Genomic DNA, 24692 nt, shown 5'->3' on the forward strand with positions numbered 1-24692 from the left:
CTCAGCTCCACACCCTGTTTACAGGCAAACAGATTGACTCAGCTCCACCCCACTGTTTACAGGTAAACAGATTGATTCAGCTCCACACCCCTGTTTATAGGTGAACAGACTGACTCAGCTCCACCCCCCTGTTTATAGGTGAACAGACTGAGTCAGTCCCACCCCACTGTTTGTAGGTGAACAGGCTGACTCAGCTCCACCCCACTGTTTACAGGTGAACAGATTGACTCAGCTCCACCCCCCTGTTTATAGGTAAACAGACTGACTCAGCTCCACACCCCAGTTTACAGGTGAACAGGCTGAGTCAGTCCCACACCCTGTTTATAAATGAACAGGTTGACTCAGCTCCACCCCCCTGTTTACAGGTGAACAGATTGACTCAGTTCCACTCCACTCTTTACAGGTGAACAGACTGACTCCGCTCCACCCACTGTTTACAGGCGAACAGGCTGACTCAGATCCACCCCACTGTTTACAGGTACACAGATTGACTCAGTCCCACTCCCTGTTTACAGGCGAACAGGCTGACTCCGCTCCACCCCCTGTTTACAGGCGGACAGGCTGACTCCGCTCCACCCACTGTTTACAGGCAAACAGGCTGACTCAGCTCCACCCCACTGTTTACAGGTACACAGATTGACTCAGCTCCACACCCCTGTTTACAGATGAACAGACTGACTCAGTTCCACCCCACTCTTGACAGGTGAACAGACTGACTCAACTCTACCCCACTATTTACAGCTAAACAGGCTGACTCAGCTCCACCCCACTGTTTACAGGTAAACAGATTGATTCAGCTCCACACCACTGTTTACAGGTGAACAGACTGACTCAGTCCCACTCCCTGTTTATAGGTGCGCTCAGATTCAGACACGTGCTTCCCCTGAAGTGACGTCCGGGACGTTGTAGAATCACTGCTGGAGGGATTGAATCTGAACCAGACTCCGGATCTGAAGAGTCTGAAGAAGAATCATACAGACTCGAAATGTTAACTCTGTTTCTTTCTCCACAGATGCTGTCAGACCTGCTGAGTTTTTCCAGCATTTTCTGTTTTTATTTCAGATTTCCAGCATCCACAGTATTTTACTTTTGCTTTTTCTGTTTGTTTCTGACCCTGTTTTGCTGGAGACTGATGCTCACAAACTGGTTTTATTCTGACTGGTTCAATTGTAATTTGCAACCAATCAGATTAAAGCTGAGTAAACAGCACAGGAAGCAGCTCACAGCTTGTGGAGATTCATTTTCTTGGAGGATTTCCCTCCAAATGTTCCTTCCAGACTGAGCAAAGCAACAATGATTGGACTGATAGTGCTGGTCCTTCTGTGTGGAGAGGTATCTGCAGGTGAGTAATGGGGTCTGAGAGGGGCAATGCCAATCTGGGTACTGGGAAATTAACCCTGGGTCACTGAGTAATGGGGTGTAAGAGGGGTAGTGCTTGTCTGGGTGCTGGGAAATTAACCCTGGGTCAGTGAGTACTGGGGTGTGAGAGGGCTAGTGTTTGTCTGGGTACTGGGGAATTAATCCTGGGTCAGTGAGTAATGGGTGTCTGAGAGATTGAATGTCAGTCTGGGTACTGGGGAATTAACCCTGGGTCAGTGAATGATAGGGTTTGAGAGGGTTTGTGCTAGAGTGGGTACTGTGGCTGGAGAGGGAGAGTGACCATGGGTGGGTGGTGAAACTGAAACACAGCCACATATGGCTGGAGAGGGAGGGCGGGGAGGGTGATTAATATCGGGTGATAGGAACAGGAGGAGCGTATAGCTCCTTCAGCTTGTTCCACCATTCTGTTAGGTCGTGGTTATTTTGTATTTCAACTTCATTTTCCCACCTTTACTCCATATTACTCTGCACCCTTTCCCAACAAAAATCCATCTGAGTTTGAAAGCTCCAATTGTACCCCCAGCATCGACAACTTTTAGGGGGAGAATGTCCCAGATTTCCCTCACCCTTTGTGTGAAGAAGTGCTTCCTGATATCAACCTGGAACAGCCTGGCTCTAATTAGAAGTTAATATCCCCCTTGTTCTTGATTCTCCACCAGGAGAAATAGTATATCAGCATTGATTCTATCAAACATAAAAGCAAAATACTGTGGATGCTGGAAATCTGAAATAAAAACATAAAATGCTGGAAAAACTCCACAGGTCTCACAGCATCAGTGAAGAGAGAAACAGAGTTAATGTTTTGAGTCCGTATGACTCTTCAGAGCTAAAGAGAGGTAGAAGTGTGATGTGATGGATTTTATACTCTGTAGAGGGGGTGGTGGAGCAAGTGAAGCTGGATAGAAGGCCAGTGATAGGTGGGGGCTATGGGGAGGTTGACCAAAATGTCATGGACAAAAAGACAAAGGGAGTGTTAATGGTATTGGTAAGGTCCAAAGAAGGTGCTGATAGTGGCATAAAGGTAAGAGAGCAGAATGTGTTAATAGCAGAACCAGGGTCAGCACTCTGTGAAAGAACAACATGGAACAAGTAACAGATGGCCCTTTGGGGGTGGGGTGGGGGAGGGGCAGTTGGGGAAAAAGGCATAAAACAGGGGCAGAAAAGGGGATAAAACAATAAATGAATAAATAAAAATAAATAAGTAAAAATAAATGTTAAAAAAAGGATTAAAAAAGGGTGAAGATAGAGGAGAGAGTTCACCGTCTGAAGTTGTTGAACTCAATGTTCAGTCTGGAAGGCTGTAAAGTGCCTAATCGGAGGATGAGATTAGGGTTAAGGAGGGAACCATGATAGGGTTCCCCTTGTCCTCACTTTTCACCCTGCCAGCTTCCGCATTCAAAGGATCATTCTCCGCCATTCCCGCCAAGTCCAGCATGATGCCACCACCAGAAACATCTACCCCTCACCCCTCCATCAGCATTCTGTAGAGACCATTCCCCCCGGGACAGCCTGGTCCACTCCTCCATCACCCCCTGCACCTCAACCCCTTCCCACGGCACCTACCCATGCAATTGAAGAAAGTGCAACACCTGCCCCTTTACTTCCTCTGTCCTCACCGTCCAAGGGCCCAAACACTGCTTTCAGGTGAAGCAGCGTTTTACTTGCCCCTTCATCAATTTAGTCTACTGCATTCGCTGCTCCCAATGCGGTCTCCTCTAAACTGGGGAGACCAAACACAGACTGGGTGACCGCTTTGCGGAACACCTTCAGTCTGTCCGCAAGCATGACCCAGACCTCCCTGTTGCTTGCCATTTCAACACTCCACCCTGCTCTCATGCCCACATGTCTGTCCTTGGCCTGCTGCATTGTTCCAGTGAAGCTCAACACAAACTGGAGGAACAGCACCTCATCCTCCTGGCCTTCTATCCAGCTTCACCTACTCCACCCCACTTTAAACGGTACAAATTTCATCACATTTCTACTTCTCTTTAGCTCTGAAGAAGAGTCATACAGACTCAACACATTAACATTGATTCTATGAAATTCTTGTTACATCTTAAACACTTCAATTAGATCACCCTTCAATCTTCTAAACTCAAGGAAATACAATGCTAGTTTATCCAACCTGTTATCATGTTGTAACTTTTTTAGCCCGGGTATCATTCTTGTGAATCTGTGCTGCACCCCCTCGAAAGCCAATCCATCTTTCCTGAGGTGCGGTGCCCAGAACTGAACACACTTACTCCAGATGGAGTCTAACCAGAGCTTTCTATAAACTGGAACATAACTTAATTCTAACCCTTTGTATTCCAGTCCTTGAGATAAAGGTCAAAGTTCCATCAGTCTTTCCAAATCCTTATTATATCTGTTCACTGATCTTTAACAGTTGCCCCTGGTCCTAATTTCCAACAGAAGAACACAGAGGAAATAGGAGCAGGTGTCGTCTATTTGTCCCCTCGACTCTGCTCCACCATTCAATGAGATCACAGCTAATCTAATTGTGGCCTTAACTCCACTTTCCTGCCTACCCACCCCCACCCCATTGACTCCCCGATAGATCAAAAATCCCTCTAACTCAACGCTTGAATATATTCAATGACCCAGCCTCTACTGCTCTCTGGGGTGGTGAAATGCAAAATTTACTGACCTTCTGAGAGAGCAACTTACCCTCATCTCTATCTTAAATGACAGATCCCTATTTTCAAACTGTGCCCCCTAGTTCTAGATTCTCCCACGGGTGGAAACACCCCCTCAGCAGCTACTCTGTCAGGACCCTTCAGAATAGCAAGACCTTCCTGTTTTAACACTCGATCACCCTTGCAATAAAGGCTGCTATTGCATTTGTCTTCCTAATCACTTGCTGTACCTGCATGCTGACTTTTAGTGACTCATGTACAAGGACATCCAGATCCCTCTGTACCATTGCATTCTCTCATTCTGCTTTCCTATTCTTTCCACTTTCTTTCCTGTGCAGTAACAAACACAACAATATAGAAGTTTAGACATATCGAAAATATTCCAATATTATTCATTAAATCTAAGTGGATAACCTCACATTTGCCCCTGTTGAACTCCATCTGCCATAATTTTGCTGCTCACTTGCCCTCTCAATAGAATTATGGAATCATTACAGAACAGGAGGAGGATATTTGGCAGGTTGTGACCCTGCTGGCTCTCTGCCAGCGCCACTCAGCTAGACCCATTCCCTCACCTTTTTCCCATTTTTTCTCAACTTTTTTCTCTTCAAATAATTATCCAATTCTTTTTTGCGATCCTACATTAAATCTCCATCACATTCTCAGACATTGCATCCCAGATCCTAACCACCCCAAGGGTCGGTACCAAAGTCTATATATATGTGTAATAAATATATATGATACAGATATGAGCCAGACCTTTGCATACAGGACACAATTTGCAGATGATACAGCAGTTGGAAGTGTTGTAAACTGTGAGGAGGATAGTGATAGACTTCAACAGGACATAGAGGGGCTTGTGGAATGGGCTGATAAAAGTTAATGCTGAAAGATGTGAATTGATACATTTTAGTGAGAAGACCGAGGACGGTCAAAATAAATGGTGCAATTCTAAAGGGTGTGCAGGAACAGAGGGAGCGGGGGCTACATGTGCACAAATTGAAGGTGGCGGGGCAGGTAGAGAAAGTGGTTAAAAAAGCACCTGGGATTCAGGACTTTAAAAATAGAGACATAGAGTGCAGAGTAAGGAAGTTATGATAAATCAGTGTAAAACACTGGTTTAGCCTCAACTGGAGTACTGTGTCCAGCTCTCAGCACCACACTTTAGGAAGGATGTGAAGGCATTAGAGAGGATGCAGAAAAGATTTACCAAAATGGTTTCCGGAATGAGGAACATTAATTACTCTAACAGACTGCAGAAGCTGGGGATGATCTCTTGGGGGAGGAGTTTGAGGGGAGATTTGATGGCTGTGTTCAGAGTCATTGGGTCTTGACAGAGTAGATCGAGGGAAACTGTTCCGACTGGAGGAAGGATTGAGAACCCGAGGGCACTGATTTAAAGTGATTGGCAAAAGAACCAACGGCTGGATACTGGGAACCTCGGATCAGTGAAGTGTCAGGATTGGAGATCACAGGCTTCAGGTCAACTGTGGGGGAATTGGAGAAGGAACTCAGGGTGAGGTGGGGTCTACCTTTCTGTTGAGTTGGGATTTTGGGGTTGGTATTAGGGGTTCATGTCCTGATGTCTCTCTCTCTCTCTGTGTTTCAGGCTCTCACACTCTCCGGTATTTCTTCACCGGCATGACTCCGATTCCTGGTATTCCGGAGTTTGTAGGTGTCGGTTATGTGGATGGTGTTCAGTTTGTTAGGTACGACAGCGATGGGAAAGTCTTGATCCCCTGGGAGCAGTGGATGGTGGAGAGTGAGGGGCGTGAGTCCTGGGAGCGGAAGACGATGCTTGCTCAGGAACAGGAGCAGCATATCAAAGAATATCTTCCGTTCATCATGGCCCGGACCAACCAGTCAGGAGGTGAGTCCTTGCTGTCCCACCGCTCGGTCCCTTCCTGTGGATTGAGAGTGTCCGGGATGGGGAGAAACCAGGAGTGGATTGGGATATGGGAGCCAGAGGCTGATTGGCTGAGTGTGCGATGGGTGGAGTCTCCCAGTGGTTCAGTGTCTGATTGGCTCCATGTGTTTGATTGACAGGAATCCACACATACCAGATGTTGATCGGCTGTGACCTGAACGATGATGGGACCAGGAGTGCGGTCCACCAGACGGGATGGGACGGACGAGATTTTATCAGCTTCGACAAGGAGCACATGGTGTGGGTGACACACGTCCCATGGGGAGAGAGCTTCAAAAACAAATGGGACCAGGACAAGGTCGAAAAGGACCGATTGAAACATTACCTGGAGGAGGAATGTGTGGAGTGGCTGAGGAAATACCTGCAGTATGGACAGAGAGAACTGAGAGTCGGTGAGTGAGGGGGGACTGAGGGTCGGTGAGTGAGGGGGGGGACTGAGAGTCGGTGAGTGAGAGGAGGGGACTGAGAGTCGGTGAGTGAGGGAGGGACTGAGAGTCGGTGAGTGAGCGGGGCACTGAGAGTCAGTGAGTGAGGGGGGGACTGAGAGTCGGTGAGTGAGGGGGGGACTGAGAGTCAGTGAGTGAGGGGGGGACTGAGAGTCGGTGAGTGAGGGGGGGGGACTGAGAGTCGGTGAGTGAGGGGGGGGGACTGAGAGTTGGTGAGTGAGGGGGGGACTGAGAGTCGGTAAGTGAGAGGGGGGTCTGAGTGTCAGTGAGTGAGGGGGACTGAGAGTCGGTGAGTGAGGGGGTGTGAGGGTCGGTGAGTGAGGGGGTGTGAGGGTCGGTGAGTGAGGGGGTGTGAGGGTCGGTGAGTGAGGGGGTGCGAGGGTCGGTGAGTGAGGGGGTGTGAGAGTCGGTGAGTGAGGGGGTGTGAGGGTCGGTGAGTGAGGGGGTGTGAGGGTCGGTGAGTGAGGGGGTGTGAGGGTCGGTGAGTGAGGGGGTGTGAGGGTCAGTGAGTGAGGGGGACTGAGAGTCAGTGAGTGAGGGGGTGTGAGGGTCGGAGAGTGAGGGGGTGTGAGGGTCGGAGAGTGAGGGGGTGTGAGGGTCGGAGAGTGAGGGGGTGTGAGGGTCGGAGAGTGAGGGGGTGTGAGCGTCGGTGAGTGAGGGGGTGTGAGGGTCGGTGAGTGAGGGGGTGTGAGGGTCGGTGAGTGAGGGGGTGTGAGGGTCGGTGAGTGAGGGGGTGTGAGGGTCGGTGAGTGAGGGGGTGTGAGGGTCGGTGAGTGAGGGGGTGTGAGGGTCGGTGAGTGAGGGGGTGTGAGAGTCGGTGAGTGAGGGGGTGTGAGGGTCGGTGAGTGAGGGGGTGTGAGGGTCGGTGAGTGAGGGGGTGTGAGGGTCAGTGAGTGAGGGGGACTGAGGGTCAGTGAGTGAGGGGGTGTGAGGGTCGGAGAGTGAGGGGGTGTGAGGGTCGGTGAGTGAGGGGGTGTGAGGGTCGGTGAGTGAGGGGGTGTGAGCGTCGGTGAGTGAGGGGGTGTGAGCGTCGGTGAGTGAGGGGGTGTGAGGGTCGGTGAGTGAGGGGGTGTGAGGGTCGGTGAGTGAGGGGGTGTGAGGGTCGGTGAGTGAGGGGGTGTGATGGTCGGTGAGTGAGGGGGTGTGAGGGTCGGTGAGTGAGGGGGTGTGAGGGTCGGTGAGTGAGGGGGTGTGAGGGTCGGTGAGTGAAGGGGTGTGAGGGTCGGTGAGTGAGGGGGTGTGAGGGTCGGTGAGTGAGGGGGTGTGAGGGTCAGTGAGTGAGGGGGACTGAGGGTCTGTGAGTGAGGGGGTGTGAGGGTCGGTGAGTGAGGGGGTGTGAGGGTCGGTGAGTGAGGGGGTGTGAGGGTCGGTGAGTGAGGGGGTGTGAGGGTCGGTGAGTGAGGGGGTGTGAGGGATAGTGAGTGCCGGGTTGACTGGGAGTCGGTGAATGGGTTGCTGCCTGGGACTCTCTATCTCGAGGTATTTTTTAAATTTTGAAATAACTTTAATGGTAGCAACTTTGTACAGATCAATGTTTCTTCGCAGCTGCCTTTCTCGTTGCTGCCAGCACATTGCTGAGTTCTTCTCTCTCCCTCTTTGCACGGATGTGAGTGCCAACTCTCTTTTTGATGAATTTCCGTGCACGCTTGTCTTTAGAGACCTTCAGCAATTCCATTGCACGCCTTTCATAGGGAGCAAAACCACAGACCTCACGGATCAGATCTCTGACAAACTTGATGTGCTTGGTTAGGCGTCCTCTTCTACTGCACTGCCTTGGGCCAGTCTCATTCTTGGTGACGGGGTGACCTTTGTGCAGGCCAACTGCCACAGGATACCTGATCGCCATGTCACATATGACACTGGTCTTCACATTCCTACACAATAAGAGTCAACCAACCACAGGATGGTTCCGATAACAAACAGATTTATATTTATATTATATCAACTCGCAGACACTTCCTCCTACCTCTCCCTGGACCGTGACCCCACCACTGAACATCAAGCCATTGTTTCCAAGACTGTCACTGACCTCATCTCCTCTGGAGATCTTCCTCCCACAGCTTCCAACCTGATAGTCGCCCAACCTCGGACGGCCCGATTCTACCTCCTACCCAAAATCCACAAACAGAACTGTCCTGGCAGACCGATCGTGTCAGCCTGTTCCTGCCCCATGGAACTCAATTCTCGTTATCTTGACTCCGTTCTTTCTCCCCTTGTCCAGTCCCTTTCCACCTACATCCATGATTCCTCTGACGCCTTATGTCACATCAACAATTTCCAGTTCCCTGGCCCCAACCGCTTCCTCTTCACCATGGACGTCCAATCCCTCTACACCTCCATCCCCCACCAGGATGGTCTGAGGGCCCTTAGCTTCTTCCTTGAACAGAGGCCCAAACAATCCCCATCCACCACTACTCTCCTCCATCTGGCTGAACTTGTTCTCACACTGAACAATTTCTCCTTAAACTCCTCTCACTTCCTCCAAATAAAAGGTGTGGCTATGGGTACCCGCATGGGCCCCAGCTATGCCTGTCTCTTTATGGGGTATGTGGAACATTCCTTGTTCCAGTCCTACTCCGGCCCCCTCCCACAACTCTTTCTCCGGTACATTGATGATTACTTCGGTGCTGCTTCATGCTCTCGTCGGGACCTGGAAAAATTTATTAATTTTGCTTCCAATCTCCACCCCTCCATCATTTTCACATGGCCCATCTCTGACACTTCCCTTCCCTTCCTTGACCTATCTGTCTCAATTTCTGGTGATAGACTGTCCACCAATATCCATTACAAGCCTACCGACTCCCACAGCTACCTCGACTACAGCTCCTCACACCCTGCTTCCTGTAAGGACTCCATCCCATTCTCTCAGTTCCTTCGCCTCCGTCGCATCTGTTTTGATGATGCTACCTTCAAAAACACTTCCTCTGACATGTCCTCCTTCTTCCTTAACCGAGGTTTTCCACCCACGGTCGTTGACAGGGCCCTCAACCATGTCCGGCCCATCTCCCGCGCATCCGCCCTCACTCCTTCTCCTCCCTCCCAGAAACATGATAGGGTCCCCCTTGTCCTCACTTATCACCCCACCAGCCTCCGCATTCAAAGGATCATCCTCCGCCATTTCCACCAACTCCAGCATGATGCCACCACCAAACACATCTTCCCTTCACCCCCCCCGGCGGCATTCCGTAGGGATTTTTCCCTCCGGGTAAAGGAGTTTCTGTGACATTACACCCTGGTCCACTCCTCCATCACTCCCTACTCCTCAACCCCCACCTATGGCACCAACCCATGCCCACGCAGAAGATGCAACACCTGCCCCTTCACTTCCTCTTTCCTCACCGTCCAAGGGCCCAAACACTCCTTTCAAGTGAAGCAGCATTTCACTTGCATTTCCCCTAACTCTGTCTACTGCATTTGTTGCTCCCAATGCGGTCTCCTCTACATTGGAGAGACCAAACGTAAACTGGGCAACCGCTTTGCAGAACACCTGCGGTCTGTCCGCAAGAAAGACCCAAACCTCCCTGTCTCTTGCCATTTTAACACTCCACCCTGCTCTCTTGCCCACATGTCTGTCCTTGGCTTGCTGCATTGTTCCAGTGAAGCCCAACGCAAACTGGAGGAACAGCACCTCATCTTCCGACTAGGCACTTTACAGCCTTCCGGACTGAATATTGAATTCAACAACTTTAGATCTTGAACTCCCTCCTCCATCCCCACCCCCTTTCCATTTCTTCCCCCTCCCTTTTGTTTTTTCCAATAATTTATATAGATTTTTCTTTTCCCACCCATTTCCATTATTTTTAAATCTATAACTGTAATGCCCTGTCAGTCTTTCCACCCCACCCCCACTAGAGCTGTACCTTGAGTGTCCTGCCATCCATTCTTAATTAGCACATTCTCTTAGATAATATCACCACCTTTTACACGTCTTTGTTCCTTTGTCTGTGACGTCTTTTGATTCTCTGCTCCTATCACTGCTTGCACCACCCCCCCCCACCAACTTCTCCTCCCCCACCCCCCACCTTAAACCAGCTTATATTTCACCCCTCTCCTAACTATACTCAGTTCTGCTGAAGGGTCATGAGGACTCTAAACGTCAACTCTTTTCTTCACCGCCGATGCTGCCAGACCTGCTGAGTTTTTCCAGGTAATTCTGTTTTTGTTTTGGATTTCCAGCATCCGCAGTAGTTTTTTGTTTTTAGATTTATATTTGATCAACCCAACATTCAAATCCCTACCTACTCCCTCGTTATGGCGCCTCTTTCTTTCTCTCTCAGTTGCCCCCGTCGTGTTCTTTACCCGTCTGGGTGATTCTAACCGGCTGTCCTGTGTCGTCACCGGGTTTTACCCTCAAGCCATCGAGGTGACTCTGTGGAGAGACGGAGTGTTGACCGATGAGACCCTGTCCACTGGGATCTTACCCAATCACAACAGGACCTACCAGATCCAGAAATGGATGGAGTTTGATCTGGAGGATCAGGCTGAGTATTCCTGTTGGGTGGAACACAGCGGGCTGGAGGAGGAGAAGGTGGTGATTTACGGTAAGACTGTTTCTCACTGTTAGAGAGAACCCAGCCTCAGACCAGGATCACAGGAGGGAGGGTCAGTGCTGAGCTGTCAGCCCAGGACAGGCAGAGGACCAGGATCCAGAGAGAGGGAAATTAATATTCACTTTCAGTGAGTCACAGTCATCGCGCCTGTGCTAGAGTAACCAAGACAGAGTATCCTGGGATAGTACAGTATGACAGGAACTGATGAAGCCTGTGATAGTACAGTATGACAGGACCTGATGAAACCTGTGATAGTACAGTATGACAGGACCTGATGAAACCTGTGATAGTACAGTATGAAAAAAGCCAGTGAATGTTGGGATTGAACAGTATGACAGAAACCAGTGAATCTTGGAATAGTACAGTATAACAGGAACCAGTGAATACTGGGATAGTACAGTATGACAGGGCCCGGTGAATCCTAGCATGGCACAGTATGACAGAAACCTGTGAATCCTGAATCGTACATTATGACAGGACCCTGTGAACCCTGGGATAGTACAGTATGACAGAAAACAGTGATTCCTGGGCGAGTACAGTATGACAGGACCTTGTGAATCCTGGGATAGCACATCATGACAGGACTCCGTGAATCCTGGGAGAATACAGTATGACAGGAACCAGTAAATCCTGGGATAGTACAACATGACAGAAACCAGTGAATCCTGGAACAATACAATATGACAGGAACCAGTAAATCCTGGGATAGTACAGCAGGACAGAAACCTGTGAATCCTGGGATAGTACATTATGACAGGACCCTGTGAATCCTGGAAAAGTACAGTATTACAGGAAACAGTGAATCCTGGGATAGTACAGCATGACAGGACCCTGTGAATCCTGGGATAGTACAGTATGACAAGAACATGTAAATCCTGGGATAGTACAGCATGACTGAAACCAATGAAACCTGGGACAGTACAGTTTGATAGAAAGCAGTGAATCCTGGATTAGTATGTTTTGACAGGACCCTGTGAATCCTGGTTGGTACAGTATTACAGAAAATAGTGAACCGTGGGACAGCATAGTATGACAGGACCCTCTGAATCCTGGGCTAGTACAGTATGATGGAAACCAGTGAATCCTGGGATCATAGAGTATGACAGAAAGCAGTGAAAAGTGGGAGAGTACAGTATTACAGAAAACAGTGAATCCTGAGATAGTACAGTATTACAGGAACCCATGAACCCTGGGATAGTACAGAATGACAGGAGCTTGAGAATGCTGGGATAGTACAGTATGACGGAAATCACTGAATCCTGGGATAGTATTGTATGACAGGACCCACTGAATCCTGGGATAGCACAGTAAAGACAGGACCCAATGAATCCTGGGAGAGTACAATATGACAGGACCCTGTGAATCATAGGATAGTACAGTATGACAGAAACCAGTGAATCCTGAGATAGTACAGCATGTCAGAAACTGGTGAATCCAGGGACAGTACAGCAGGACAGAAACCAGTGAATCCTGGTATAGTACAGTATGACAGGACCCTGTGAATCCTGGTATAGTACAGTATGACAGGACCCTGTGAATCCTGGAATAGTACAGTATAACAGGACTCTGTGAATCCTGGGATAGTACAGTATGACAAGAACATGTAAATCCTGGGATAGTACAGCATGACTGAAACCATTGAAACCTGGGACAGTACAGCAGGACAGAAACCAGTGAATCCTGGTATAGTACAGTATGACAGGACCCTCTGAATCCTGGGCTAGTACAGTATGATGGAAACCAGTGAATCCTGGGATCATAGAGTATGACAGAAAGCAGTGAAAAGTGGGAGAGTACAGTATTACAGAAAACAGTGAATCCTGAGATAGTACAGTATTACAGGAACCCATGAATACTGGGCTAATACAGAATGACAGAGCCTTGAGAATCCTGGGATAGTACAATGTGGCAAATACCAGTGAATCCTGGGATAGTACAGTATGACAGAAATCATTGAAACCTGGGACAGAACAATATGACAGAAACCACTGAATCCTGGGATAGTGTAGTATGACAGGACCCACTGAATCCTGGGATAGTACAGTAAACACAGGACCCAGTGAATCCTGGGAGAGTACAGTATGACAGTACCCCACGAATCATAGGATAGTACAGTGTGACAGAAATCAGCGAACTCTGGGATCATACATTATGACAGAAAGCAGTGAATACTGGGAAAGTACAGTATTACAAAAAACAGTGATCCCTGGGATAGTACAGTATTACAGGACCCCATGAATCCTGGGATAGTACAGAATGACAGGGCCTTGAGAATCCTGGGATAGCACAATATTACAGAAAACAGTGAATCCTGGGATAGTGAAGTATGACAAGGCCCCATGGATTCTAGGCTAGTGGAGTAAACACAGGACCCAGTGAATCCTGGGATAGTACAGTATGACAGGACCCTGTGAATCATAGGAAAATACAATATGAATGAAACGAGTGAACCCTGGAAAAGTACAGTATAACAGGACCCTGTTAATCCTGGTATAATACAATATGACAGGACTCTGCAAATCCTGGGATGGTACAGTATGACAGAAAACAGTGAATCCTGGGACAGTACAGTATGACTTGAATCACTGAACTCTGGGATGGTACAATATTGTAGAACCCATTGAATCCTGGGATAATGCAGTACGACAGACCCCCTGAATCTTGAGATAGTGTAGTGTGACAGGACCTTCAGAATCCTGGGGTACTGCAGTTTGACAGGAGCCCATGAATTCTGGGCTAGTACAGTAAACACAGGACCCATTGAATCCTGGAAGAGTACAGTATTACAGAACCCCATGAATCATAGGATAGTACAGTATGTCAGAAGCCAGTTAATTCTGATAGTACAGTGTAACAGGACCCTGTGAACCTGGGTACAGTACAGTATCACAGCAACCAGTTAATCCTGAGATAATATAGTATGGCAGGACCCAGTGAACCCTGAGATAGTACAGAATGACTGAAGTCAGAGAATCCTGGGATAGTACAGTATGACAGGAACCAGTAAGTCCTGGGATAGTTCAGCATGACAGAAACCTGTGAATCCTGGGATAGTACAGTATGACAGGAACCAGTAAATCCTGGGATAGTTCAGCATGACAGAAACCTGTGAATCCTGGGATAGTGCAGTAATGACAGGACCCTGTGAATTCTGGGATAATACAGCATGACAGAAACCAGTAAATCCTGGGACAGTACAGTATAACAGGAACCAGGAAATCCTGGGATAGTACAGCAGGACAGAATACAGTGAATCCTGGGATAGTACAGTGTAACAGGACCCTGAAAATCCTAGTATGTCAGGACCCCATGAATTCTGAGCTAGTACAGTAAACACAGGACCCAGTGAATCCTGGAAGAGTACAGTGTGATAGGACCCCATGAATCATAGGATAGTACAGTATGATAGAAATCTGTGAATCCTGGGATAGTACCATATGGCAGGACACCGTGAATCATAGGATAGTATAACATGATAGAAACCAGTGAACCCTGGGACAGTACAGTATGGCAGGACTCTGTAAATCTTGTGATAGTACAGTATGACAGAAATCTGTGGATCCTGGGATACGACAGTATGACAAGACCCTGTGAATCCTGGGATAGGACAGTATGACAAGACCCTGTGAATCCTGGGATAGGACAGTATGACAAGACCCTGTGAATCCTGGGATAGTACAGTATCACACAAGCCAGTGAATCCTGGGATAGCACAGTAATGACAAAAACCAGTGAATCCTGGGACAGTACTGTATGACTGCAATCAATTAATCCTGTGATAGAAGTTATTGCAGAATCCTGTGAATCCTGAATTAGAACACCATATTCAGGACCCTGTGAACCCTGGGATAGTACAGTGTGACAGGACCTTGAAAATCCTGGGGTAGTGTGGTATAACAGGACCCCATGAATTCTGGGCTAGTTAAGTAAACACAGGTCCCAGTGAAACCTGGGAAAGTACAGTATTACAGGACCCCACGAATTTTAGGATAATACAATATGACAGAAATCTGTGACTCCTGGGGTAGTGCAGTATGACAGGACCCTGTAAATCCTGGGCTAGTGCAGTCTGCCAGAAACCAGTGAATCCTGAGATAGTATTGTATGACAGGGCCTTGTGAATCCTGGGATCATACAGTATGACAGAAAGCACTGAATAGTGGGATGGTACAGTATAACAGCACCCTGTAAATATTGGGATAGTATAGTATGACAAGGCCGCCTGAATCCTGGGATTGTACAGTGTGGCAGAAACCAGTGAATTCTGGGCTAGTACAGCTTACCATCAGTGATAGGAAAAATAATGTAATCTCTACTAAAGGAGAGAATAGAAGAACATCTAGAAAGAAAGAACATGGATATGAATGGTCAACACGGATTTTAAAAGGGAAAATCTTTTTTGTCCAACCTTATGCTATTTTTGAGGAGGAAACAGAGAGAGAGTACACAAGAATGATGCAGTAACTTTAATTTATCTGGATTTTTAAAAGACCTCTGATAAGCTGCCCCATAATAGAGTCAGAGAATGTTGAGCCAGGGGACAAGTGACAGAATGGATTGCTAGCTGGGTTCAAGAGAGAAAGCAGAGAGTGGGAGTAAAGGATAGTCATTCAGAGTGTCAGAAGGTGGGTAATGGTGTTCCACATGGATCAGTGCTGGGACCACTGCTGTTCACAATTTATATTAACGATTTGGATTTTGGAAATAAAAACACAATTTCTAAATTCATGGATGACACCAGATTGGGACGGAGAATCAATACTGAGGAGGACTGCTGCAAGTTACAGGAGGACAGTAATAAACTTGCATACTTGGCAAATGGAGTTCAACACAGATGTGAGCAAGAACATTTTGGTATAGGGAGGTGAATTATTACTTGGAAGATGCGAGTCTGGATGGGGTAGAGGAACAAAGGGATCTGGGAGTAGAAATACATCAATCACTAGAATTTCCACCACAGGTTAGGAAGGACATAAAAGATAAAAACAATCCAGCACTAAGTTTTAATTCTGGAGGGATAGAATTGAAAAGTAGGGAAGCGATGCTAAATCTGTATTGAACCTTAGTTAGAGCACCCTTATAGTACGTGTGCAGTTCTGGTCATTATATTGTAACAATGATATTGAGGCACTGGAGAGGGTGCAGAGAAGATTCACAAGGATGATCCCCGAAATGAGTGGGTATACATATCGGGAAAGGATTCACAGGCTGGGTCTCTTTTCTCTTGAAAAATGAGGCTGAGGCATGACCTAATATCTTCAAAATGATGAAAATGTTTCAATAAAGTCGATACAAAGAGGATTTTCTTCCTCTAGGAGCCATCGATATAAAATAGTGACCACAAAATCTAAAAGGGAGTTCAGAAGAAACTCCTCTACCCAGACAGCAGTGAGAATGTGGAGTTCACTACCACAGGGAGTGGTTGGAGCGGATAGTGTGGACGTGATTAAGGGGAAGCTGGACACCCACATGAGGGAGAAGGGAACTGAGGGTTACAATGATGGATAGAGATGAGGAAAGATGGGAGGAGGCTGGAATGGAGCGTAATCACCAGCATGGACTGGTCGGGCCGAATGGCCTGTTTCTGTGCCTTATAACCCGACATAATCCTGATTTTCTCACTGATTCTCTCTCGCTCTCATTCATTCCCTCTCACTCGTGCTCTCTCTCTCTCTGTCATTCTCTCTCTCTCTTCCTCTCCATCTCTCCCTCTCTCTTTCACACACCCTCACTCGCTCTCACTTTAATGTCACAGAACCAAAGTCTCAGTCCCAGGTTCCTGTTATGGTTGGGATTATACTCGGGATCATCGCTCTCACCGTTGTGGCTGTTGTCGTCTATAAGAAGAAAGGTAGGAATTGGAGAGACAATGGCAGCCCCTCACAGGCGGTTCAGGGTTTTGGAGGGGTCGAGAGAGGGTAGCCCAGTGTGGGGGTGGGTGGGAGGGCTCGTGGGGAATTGTGAGGTGCTCGGGGTGGGCGAGGAACCAACGTGTTTGGGGGAGGGTCTCAGGGTAGGGATGGCTCAGGCTGTGGGGGAGAGGATCTTAGTTTATGAAGGAATGGCCCAGGTTGCTGGTCTGTTCTTCAGAGTTGGGTGGAGGGTCTCGGGCTTCAGTGGCTCAGGGCGTTGTGTAAGGTCACAGGTCGATGGGAGAGTGGATGGAAGGGTCCCAGGGTCCGGGGGCGGGGGTGGTGGAGGGTCTCATGGTAAAGGGGGAGGTCCCAGGATTGGGTCAGGGCGGGAGTGAGGGGCTCGGGTCCAGGCGGGAGTGAGGGTCTCAGTATGAGGGAGGGTCCATCTCTCCCCTTCATTCGGAATTTCAGTCTCTATTTTCTCAGATTTTTCTGTCAGTCTCTCATCACTCACTGAACATTCCTTGTTTTATGGTGAGAGGGAAGAGCGGCTACAATCTTGCAAAGAGAAAGCTGATTATCAAACATCCTCTGGATCTGTATGTAACTGTGTGAATCATTGTCCATTCTCTGTCAAATAAACTTAATAGCTCATTGGGATCTCTCTGTCTGTGTGTGTGTCTGTGTGTGTGTCTGTGTGTGTGTCTGTGTGTGTGTCTGTGTGTGTGTCTGTGTGTGTGTCTGTGTGTGTGTCTGTGTGTGTGTGTGTCTATTCCTTTCCCTGTGTCTCTCTCTCTGCGTGTTTGTCACCCTCCACCTCTCTATGAATCTCTCTCTTCGCTGTCTATCTTGCTTTCTGTACTTGTCTCATTCCGTGACTGTCTGTTTGTGTCTGTCCATTTCTGTGTCTTTTTATGTGTACGTATCACCCATTTCCTTCTGTGTTTTTTCTGACTCTCTCACTCTCTCTCTCTCTCTCTCTGTCTCTCTGCCTTTGTATCTCGTGCACTGGCTCTGTTCCTGTCTCTCTGATATTGAACAGTTTTTTAATGCCTCTCCTTCCTTGAACAGCTTCTGGTACAGGGGATTCCTCGCCCAGCTCCTGAGGTATGAATAGTGTTCGATCAGAAGTGGGAGCAGATTCCTTCTAACTGGGATATTACAGCTGGTGTTAACTGTACGATCTGGTGGGTGGAATGTGACCTCAGTGTCTGTCACTCCCTGTATAATCACTAAAGAGCAGCTCATACAATTCAACACCTAGCTTTGAGACTGGGCTTCAGGAGATGGCTGTTTGTGTACGGCACTGAGGGTGGAGCTATCATGTGGGGAGTGGGGGATGGGGCCGGTTGGTGTGTAGAAACATCTGGAAACATTTCATCCTGGCCTTGGCCTCCTGCCAACTGCTCAACTTCCTTTGAGGGGGTCGAGATGCCCAGAGTTTCAGCTGAAATTGGTTACTGGGTTTAATGTTGTCGCTCTCATTGGGGTTCTGATGGGGTTTTGCTGGTGCTACTTGGGTGGGTCATTGAATCACAGAAAGTTTACCACACAGAACGAGGCCATTTGGCCCATTGTGTCCCTGCCGATTAATGAGGAGCTCCCCAGACCAATCTCACCTTCCTGTACTAGGTGCCCAGCCCTGCAGATCACAGCTCTTCAAGTTGACATCCAAGAATTTATTAAATGTGGTGAGAGTTTCTGCCTCTCCTGCCCTTTCAGGCAGTGAGTTCCAGGTCCCTACCACCCTCTGGGCGAAAAACTGTTTCCTCATTTTCCCTTTGATGCTTCTACCAATTACTTTAAACCTGTGCCCCCTGGTTTTTGACCCCTCTGCTAAACTAAATAGGTCGTCATATTAACGCCATCATGGCTCCTCATAATTTTATACAATTAAATCTCCCCTCGGCCTCCTCTGCTCTCGAGAAAATAACCTTCCTCATAACGAATATTCTCCAGTCCTGGCAGCATTAAACAATCTCTTCTTCACTTTCTCCCGTGCAGTCACATCTTTTCCTGTAATGTGCTGGCCAGACTGTTTGCAGTTTCACTTTAGTCTATCTGGTGTTGTCTGTAGTTCCAGCATAACCACTCTGCTCTATGCCTCGGCTAATAAAAGAAAGTATATTGTATACCTTCTTACCCATGTTATTGACCTGTCCTGGCACCTTTACCAATCTAGGGATATACACTCCAAGGTCCCTCTGTTCCTCCACATTACTCAGTATTTATCCCCATTTACTGGGGGTTCCCTTTGCCTTGCTGCACCTCCCAAAATGCATTACCTCACACTTCTCCAGGTTGAATTCCATTTTCCATTTTTGTCCCCAACTGATGAAACCATCTCTATTTTCCTGCAGCCTGAAGCTTTCCTCCTCACTGTCAACCACACGGACAATGTTTGTATCATCTGCAAACCTCTTTATCATTCCCCCTATATTTGAATTGAAATTATTCATATAAACTAGAAAAAGAAAGGCAGTGAGTGCAGAGCCCTGTGAAACCCCACTGGTAACAGCCTTCCAATCACAAAAACACACTTAACCCTTGCTTCCTGTCACTGTGCCAATTTGTCACTGTGCCTTCGATCCCAAGGGTTCTTACTTATCTACCCAGCTTGCCATGTGGGACCATATCTAAAGCGTTGTTCAAATCCATGTTGACCACATCCACTGCACTGCCCTCATCAACCCTCCTTGTTACCTCTTCAAAAGATTCAATCACTTTAGTCAGAGATGATGTTCCCTTACCAAATCCATGCTGACTTTCCTTGATTAAACTATGCCTTTCTAAATGAAGGTCCTTCAAAATGAATTCCAATAATTTTCCCACCACTGATGTTGAGCTAACTGGTCTATAATTCCTCAGTTCTTCAATCCTCTTCCCCCACTCCTGTAGTCAGGCAGGAATGATTATGATGGTCAAAGTCTCTACGATTTCCTCCCTTGCTTCTTTTAACAACCTGGTGATTTGTCTACTTTCAAAGACATCAACCCCAGTAATAGTTCCTCTCTTGCAATGTTTATCCCATTCAACTATTCACACTCTTCTTCCTGAACCACATCTTTGTATCATCAAAGGCCTCCTGTTTTCCACAGACAGTTGCCAAGTATTCATTAAGAACCTTACCACATCCTCACATGGGTTATCTTGTTGGTCTCCGATAGGCCCCCCTCTTTCCTTTGTCACCCTCTTGCTCTTTATGTACTTATAAAACATTTTTGGATGCTCCTTGGTTTTACTTGCATATATTTTTTGATGTCCTCTCTTTGAGCTCCTAATTTCCCTTTTAATTTCACCCCGGGACTTCCTGTACGCTTCCAGGTTTCTGCAGTTTTAGGTGTCTGCTGGGTCTGATGGGTTTTGTTGTGGGTCTAATGGATGTTGTTGGGGGTGTTGTGGGTCTGCTGGGTTTTCCTCTTTCTCTAACTATGTATTTCTTTCTCTTCCCCAGTGTCCCCCCATGTCTCGACCAGTAATCGAGGGATATCAGTTCCCGAGATCAGTGGGAGGAGTGGATGAGTGAATCCTGGAGGATGTGATTTCCTCGAGATGACAGCGAGTGAATCGTGGTGGCTCTACATTGTTACTGTGTAAATAGAAATGTAAATGTCTGCAGTTTCTCTACTTCAGGCCGCAATTTTTAACCTGCTCTGATCCGCTCTGTTTAACCTGTACAGAGTCTGGGAATGCAACTCGCTCACAGCCAATTCACTCACTGCTTTCACTGTGAGGCGGAGTGGGCGTCTAGTGAGGGGTCTGCTCCCCGGTTGGTTGGGGGGGCAGGGGATTGCTCGCAGTTACAATGGCGCAGGAGAAGGGGTTGTTGCACTGAAACCACAGGCTCAGATCAGGAAGAATTAATTGCTGGGGATCAGGGAGCCTGTGTCTCACAGATTTTTTGGTGCTGTGAGATTATTTGTTTTGTGCTTTACAAACCAGGACCTGTTTCTGCAATTTTTAACACTTCTCCAATTCCTATGAGAAATTAGGTTCTTTCTCCACTTTCCTGCCTCTGTACAGTCCTCCGTTCAAAACACATGCCACTGGTGGGGAACAATTTGAGACTTTTAGGAATAAAATGATCAGGAATCTGCATCAAGAGAAAATATAGCAATAAATTAGCAGCCAGCAGAGATTTCAGAAGAGAAGATGGTGCTTGTCAAAGCTCCGAACATTCTTTGAGATGGTAACATACACTGTGATGGAGAAATGTGGTGGATGAAGTGTACATGGACTTCAGGAAAATCTTTGACAAGTTACCACAAGAGAAATGAATAGAGATGAGTCTTTTTGACCTCTCTTGTCCAATGAAAGTTTTAACTGGACCACAAAGATCTTGTACCATGTCAGCCCCTCAGTCCAGATTAGGACCTAGAATATGCGAGAAGCCTGTAACCTGTCCAGCTCAACCTCCCCAAGTAGTTATTCCTGCCTTTGATCCACCATAGATCTGGGTGCAGGGCAGATTTCCAGTACTTCTATGTAGGGGCGAATCACTCTGCAAACTTGGATGACGGGACACAGTATGAACACAATGGTTCCATTTTAAACTAGGTGCAGGAACAGAGAGACCTGGGAATGTACATACACAAATTTCTGAAGGTGACAGGGCAAGTTGAGAACAGCTAGACTAAGTGGGTAGCACCCTCCCCTCTGAAACGGAAGGTTGTGGCTTCTAGACACAGCCCAGGAAGTGCTGCACTGTGTGAGGATCGGTACTGAAGGAGTGCTGCACTCTCAGCGGGGGCACTATTGTGGGAGTGCTGCACTGTCAGAGGGGCAGTGTTGACCAAATACTGCACTGTCAGAGGGGCACCCCTGAGGGAGTGCTGCATCTTTGGATTGGTACTTCTGAGGGAATGATGCACTTTCTGTGGGCAGTACTGAGGAGTTGCAGCATTGTTGGAGGGATGGTACTGAGTGAGTGCTGCACTTTTGAAAGGCAAGTGCTAAGGGTGTGCTGCTCTGTCACAGCAGGAAGGACTGAGGGAGTGCTGCACGGTTATAGGTTACGTTAAGTTTGAAGGTGAGAAACCTGGGTCTAAAACTAGTGTTTTAAACTTTAATAAAGGCAATTACAAATGTATGAATATAGAGTTGGATAAGTAGACTGGGAAAGTAGTGTAAATGTAAGATGGCTAATAAGCACTACCTAATAAGCAACACCTAAGGATGTATTCCATAACTCTCAAGGAAGATATATTCCATTGAGAAAGAAAGTTTCTACAAGAAGGGGCACCATCCATGTCAAACTAAGCAAGTTAAGAATGGTATCAAATTGTAAGAAAATGTGTCTAATGCTGCAAAGATTAGTGGTAGATCAGGAGATTGGGAGAATTTTAGAAACCAGCAAAGGATGGAAAAAAATAATGAAGAGGGAGAAATTACCGGTGTCGGTGCTGCTGCCTCAACTAATGGGGGAGCGGTAATGTGAGACATGAAGAAGAACTGCAGGAGGGGATAATGGGCAAGGGGAAATGAGGAGGGGAATGTAGGATGTGTAATCGGGAGGAGTAATAGGATGGGAAGTGGGGAGGGGGAAATGTGGGATTGATTAAGGAGGTCAGGGTAATGACACTGTAGTATTCTGTGGGCTATTGTGGGCAGGGTAGTGATTTGTTCTGTCCCATTTACAGATGTTGCAGACAGAATGTATTTGCTTTCTTACTGCCTGTAATCAATATGTTTTGTATGGAAAGTCGAGTATCTTTTCTTACTTTTGGAGCGTGTATATAATTTTAAAATTCAGCAACAAGCTTTTGTGAGTTTAAAATTAAGACCATTATTTATTCTTGCATATTTACACCGAATTAATGCAACATCACACACATGGTTTCAGGTATGCACATTCACACACAAAGATTGGATACAGATAAAGATCATGCACATTTATAAATTACAGTTAATTGAGTCTCTGATTTATGATTTCTGTTTCTCACATGGCAGGCCTATAGTTCCTTGAAGAGATTTGATGATTTAAAGTTGAAGTGAGAGCCTTGTAAAGTGAAAGGTTCACAGCAGGTTGCAAGTTTTTTGCAGTTGAATATCTAGGAGGGTGGTTCTCAGGTGAACTTTGAAAATGGAACAGGTTAATTACTTTGGCTGTTTGATGACTTGCAGCTAGTTTCAGAATCTGGTTTGCAGACTGGCTGATGACTGATGATTCTGATGGATTTACTGAGCAGTGGCGTAATAAGGATACAGACCCTGAAACCAGCTTTGATCACATGGCCTTTGTGTTAACAGAAGCCCACTAAGTCTAGTTTGGATGGAGGAGGCCATTGTGATGCAATGGGAAGTTGAAAGTTGCCATTGAGTTTCGATCTTCCCTTTTGTCCAGTATGAAACATGGAGACAGGCAGTCTGGAAAGACCAAAGGTGTTAGGTGTTGCCCCATCCTTAAACAATGAGATGTGTGAATTCCATAAATGGCTGTGAGGTACCCACACTTAGGTCCATATTAAATTAGGTATTCACTGGAGACTTGGCACTGTCTGTAGTCCAAATGGAAAAAGTCACATGATTTGCTGCAGCAAGATTAACATCTTATTTGTGTACAATTTTAAACAGGTATTGACTGAAAGTTTGTAATATGACACACCTGTACTGGCCATGACATGGTAAAAACTCAACACAGACTCACTGGGATTTATTCACTGGAAGTTTGAGTGTCACTAGCAAGGCCGAAAATTATTGCTCACTCCCAGAATCCTCTTGAGAAGGTGGTGGTGACTGGCTTCTTGATGTGAATGTCAGTCACAAGTTTGGCATTTTTTTCCCACCCCTAATTCTCCTTCAACCACTGCAGTTTGTGTGTGAACTTACACCCATAGTGCTATTAGGTGGGGAGATCCAGTGAATCAATCTGTACTGTGAGCAAATGTTTGGTAAAAAAGGACAAGTATTTATTCAGGGTCTTTCACAGTCCCTGGTGAGTGGGTCCCCATTACACCCTGTCTGTTAGCCCCTCCCCACAGTCCACTGTAACCTCCTTGATCCCCTACGCCCCACCCTATCTCTGTAACCTTCCTCAGCCCCGAAACCCCTCCCTATCTGTAACCCACTCCAGCCCCTACACCGCACCGTATCTCTGTAACCGCTCCAAGTCCTGACACCCCTTCCGATCTCTAACCTCCTCCAGTCCTACATAACTATTTCTGTAACTTCCTACACCCCACCCCTCCCTTTTTCTGTAACCTCTTCCAGCCACTACACCCCTCCCTATCTCTGTAACCTTCTCCATCTCTTGCAGCTCTCCCTGTCTCTGTAACCTCCTCCAGTTCTACACCCCTCCCTATCTCTGCAACACCCTCCATCTCCTACATCCCTCCGAGATTTCTGTCCTGCTTTAGTTCTGGCCTCTTGAAGTTTAATCGCTCCTCTGTTCGCAGCTATGCCTTCAGCTAGCTGGGCCCTAAGCTCTGAATTCTCTCCTTCAACCTCTCCATCCTTCTTTCCTCCTTCCTTTGATTCAAATGAATCTCTCTGACCAAGCTTTTAGTTACTGGTCCTGATATCTCCATTTGTGGCTCGGTGTTAATATTTGTTTGACAATCGCTTGTTTGAATCATCTTGGGGAGTTTTACTACGTTCAGCAAGTTGTTGATTTCTAGACCGAAACATCTTTCAGGATAAAACATTAAAACCTTCCCATCCACTCTCTCAACTGGACATAAAAGCTCCCATGGCCACTGTTGGAAGAAGTGCAGAGGGGAATTCTCCCTGGTTTCCTGGCCAAGTTTTATCCTTCAAGATACATCACCTAAAAACAAACTTATCCAGTCATCACCTTGTTGCTGTTTGTGGGATCATGCTGTGCATATGAGGAGGTGTACCTCTTGACCACAGGGAGCAGTTGAGTCGAATATTGTGGATCTATTCAAGGGGAAGCTGGA

General features: G+C 47.1%; 1 protein-coding gene and 1 pseudogene across 3 annotated transcripts; one reads left to right on the forward strand and one right to left on the reverse strand.

Annotated features, from left to right (window-relative positions):
* Positions 1–1229: 1229 nt before the first annotated feature.
* LOC144695788 (class I histocompatibility antigen, F10 alpha chain-like) lies at positions 1230–20412 on the forward strand. Of its 3 annotated transcripts, XM_078566771.1 has the most exons (7): positions 1254–1342; positions 5626–5886; positions 6063–6335; positions 10667–10930; positions 16695–16790; positions 17866–17901; positions 20249–20412. In XM_078566771.1, the coding sequence occupies exons 1-6, from the start codon at positions 1294–1296 to the stop codon at positions 17898–17900; spliced, it is 978 nt and encodes a 325-aa protein (XP_078422897.1). In that variant the 5' UTR covers positions 1254–1293; the 3' UTR covers position 17901; positions 20249–20412. The 3 variants fall into 3 exon arrangements, with proteins under 3 accessions (XP_078422899.1, XP_078422897.1, XP_078422898.1); XM_078566773.1 differs by lacking the exon at positions 17866–17901 and having other exon boundaries at positions 1230–1342; XM_078566772.1 differs by lacking the exon at positions 16695–16790.
* Positions 7872–8271, reverse strand: LOC144695789 (large ribosomal subunit protein eL36 pseudogene; annotated as a pseudogene).
* Positions 20413–24692: the final 4280 nt, after the last annotated feature.

Source organism: Cetorhinus maximus, chromosome 21 (assembly GCF_964194155.1).
Source record: "Cetorhinus maximus chromosome 21, sCetMax3.hap1.1, whole genome shotgun sequence".
NCBI classification, from domain to species: Eukaryota; Metazoa; Chordata; class Chondrichthyes; order Lamniformes; family Cetorhinidae; genus Cetorhinus; species Cetorhinus maximus.

Coding starts and splice junctions, on each gene's coding strand:
- LOC144695788 (XM_078566773.1), top strand. CDS start 1,294: ATGATTGGACTGATAGTGCTGGTCCTTCTGTGTGGAGAGGTATCTGCA. Junction 5,887..6,062: donor CCGGACCAACCAGTCAGGAG/GTGAGTCCTTGC, acceptor TTTGATTGACAG/GAATCCACACATACCAGATG. Junction 10,931..16,694: donor GGAGAAGGTGGTGATTTACG/GTAAGACTGTTT, acceptor TTAATGTCACAG/AACCAAAGTCTCAGTCCCAG.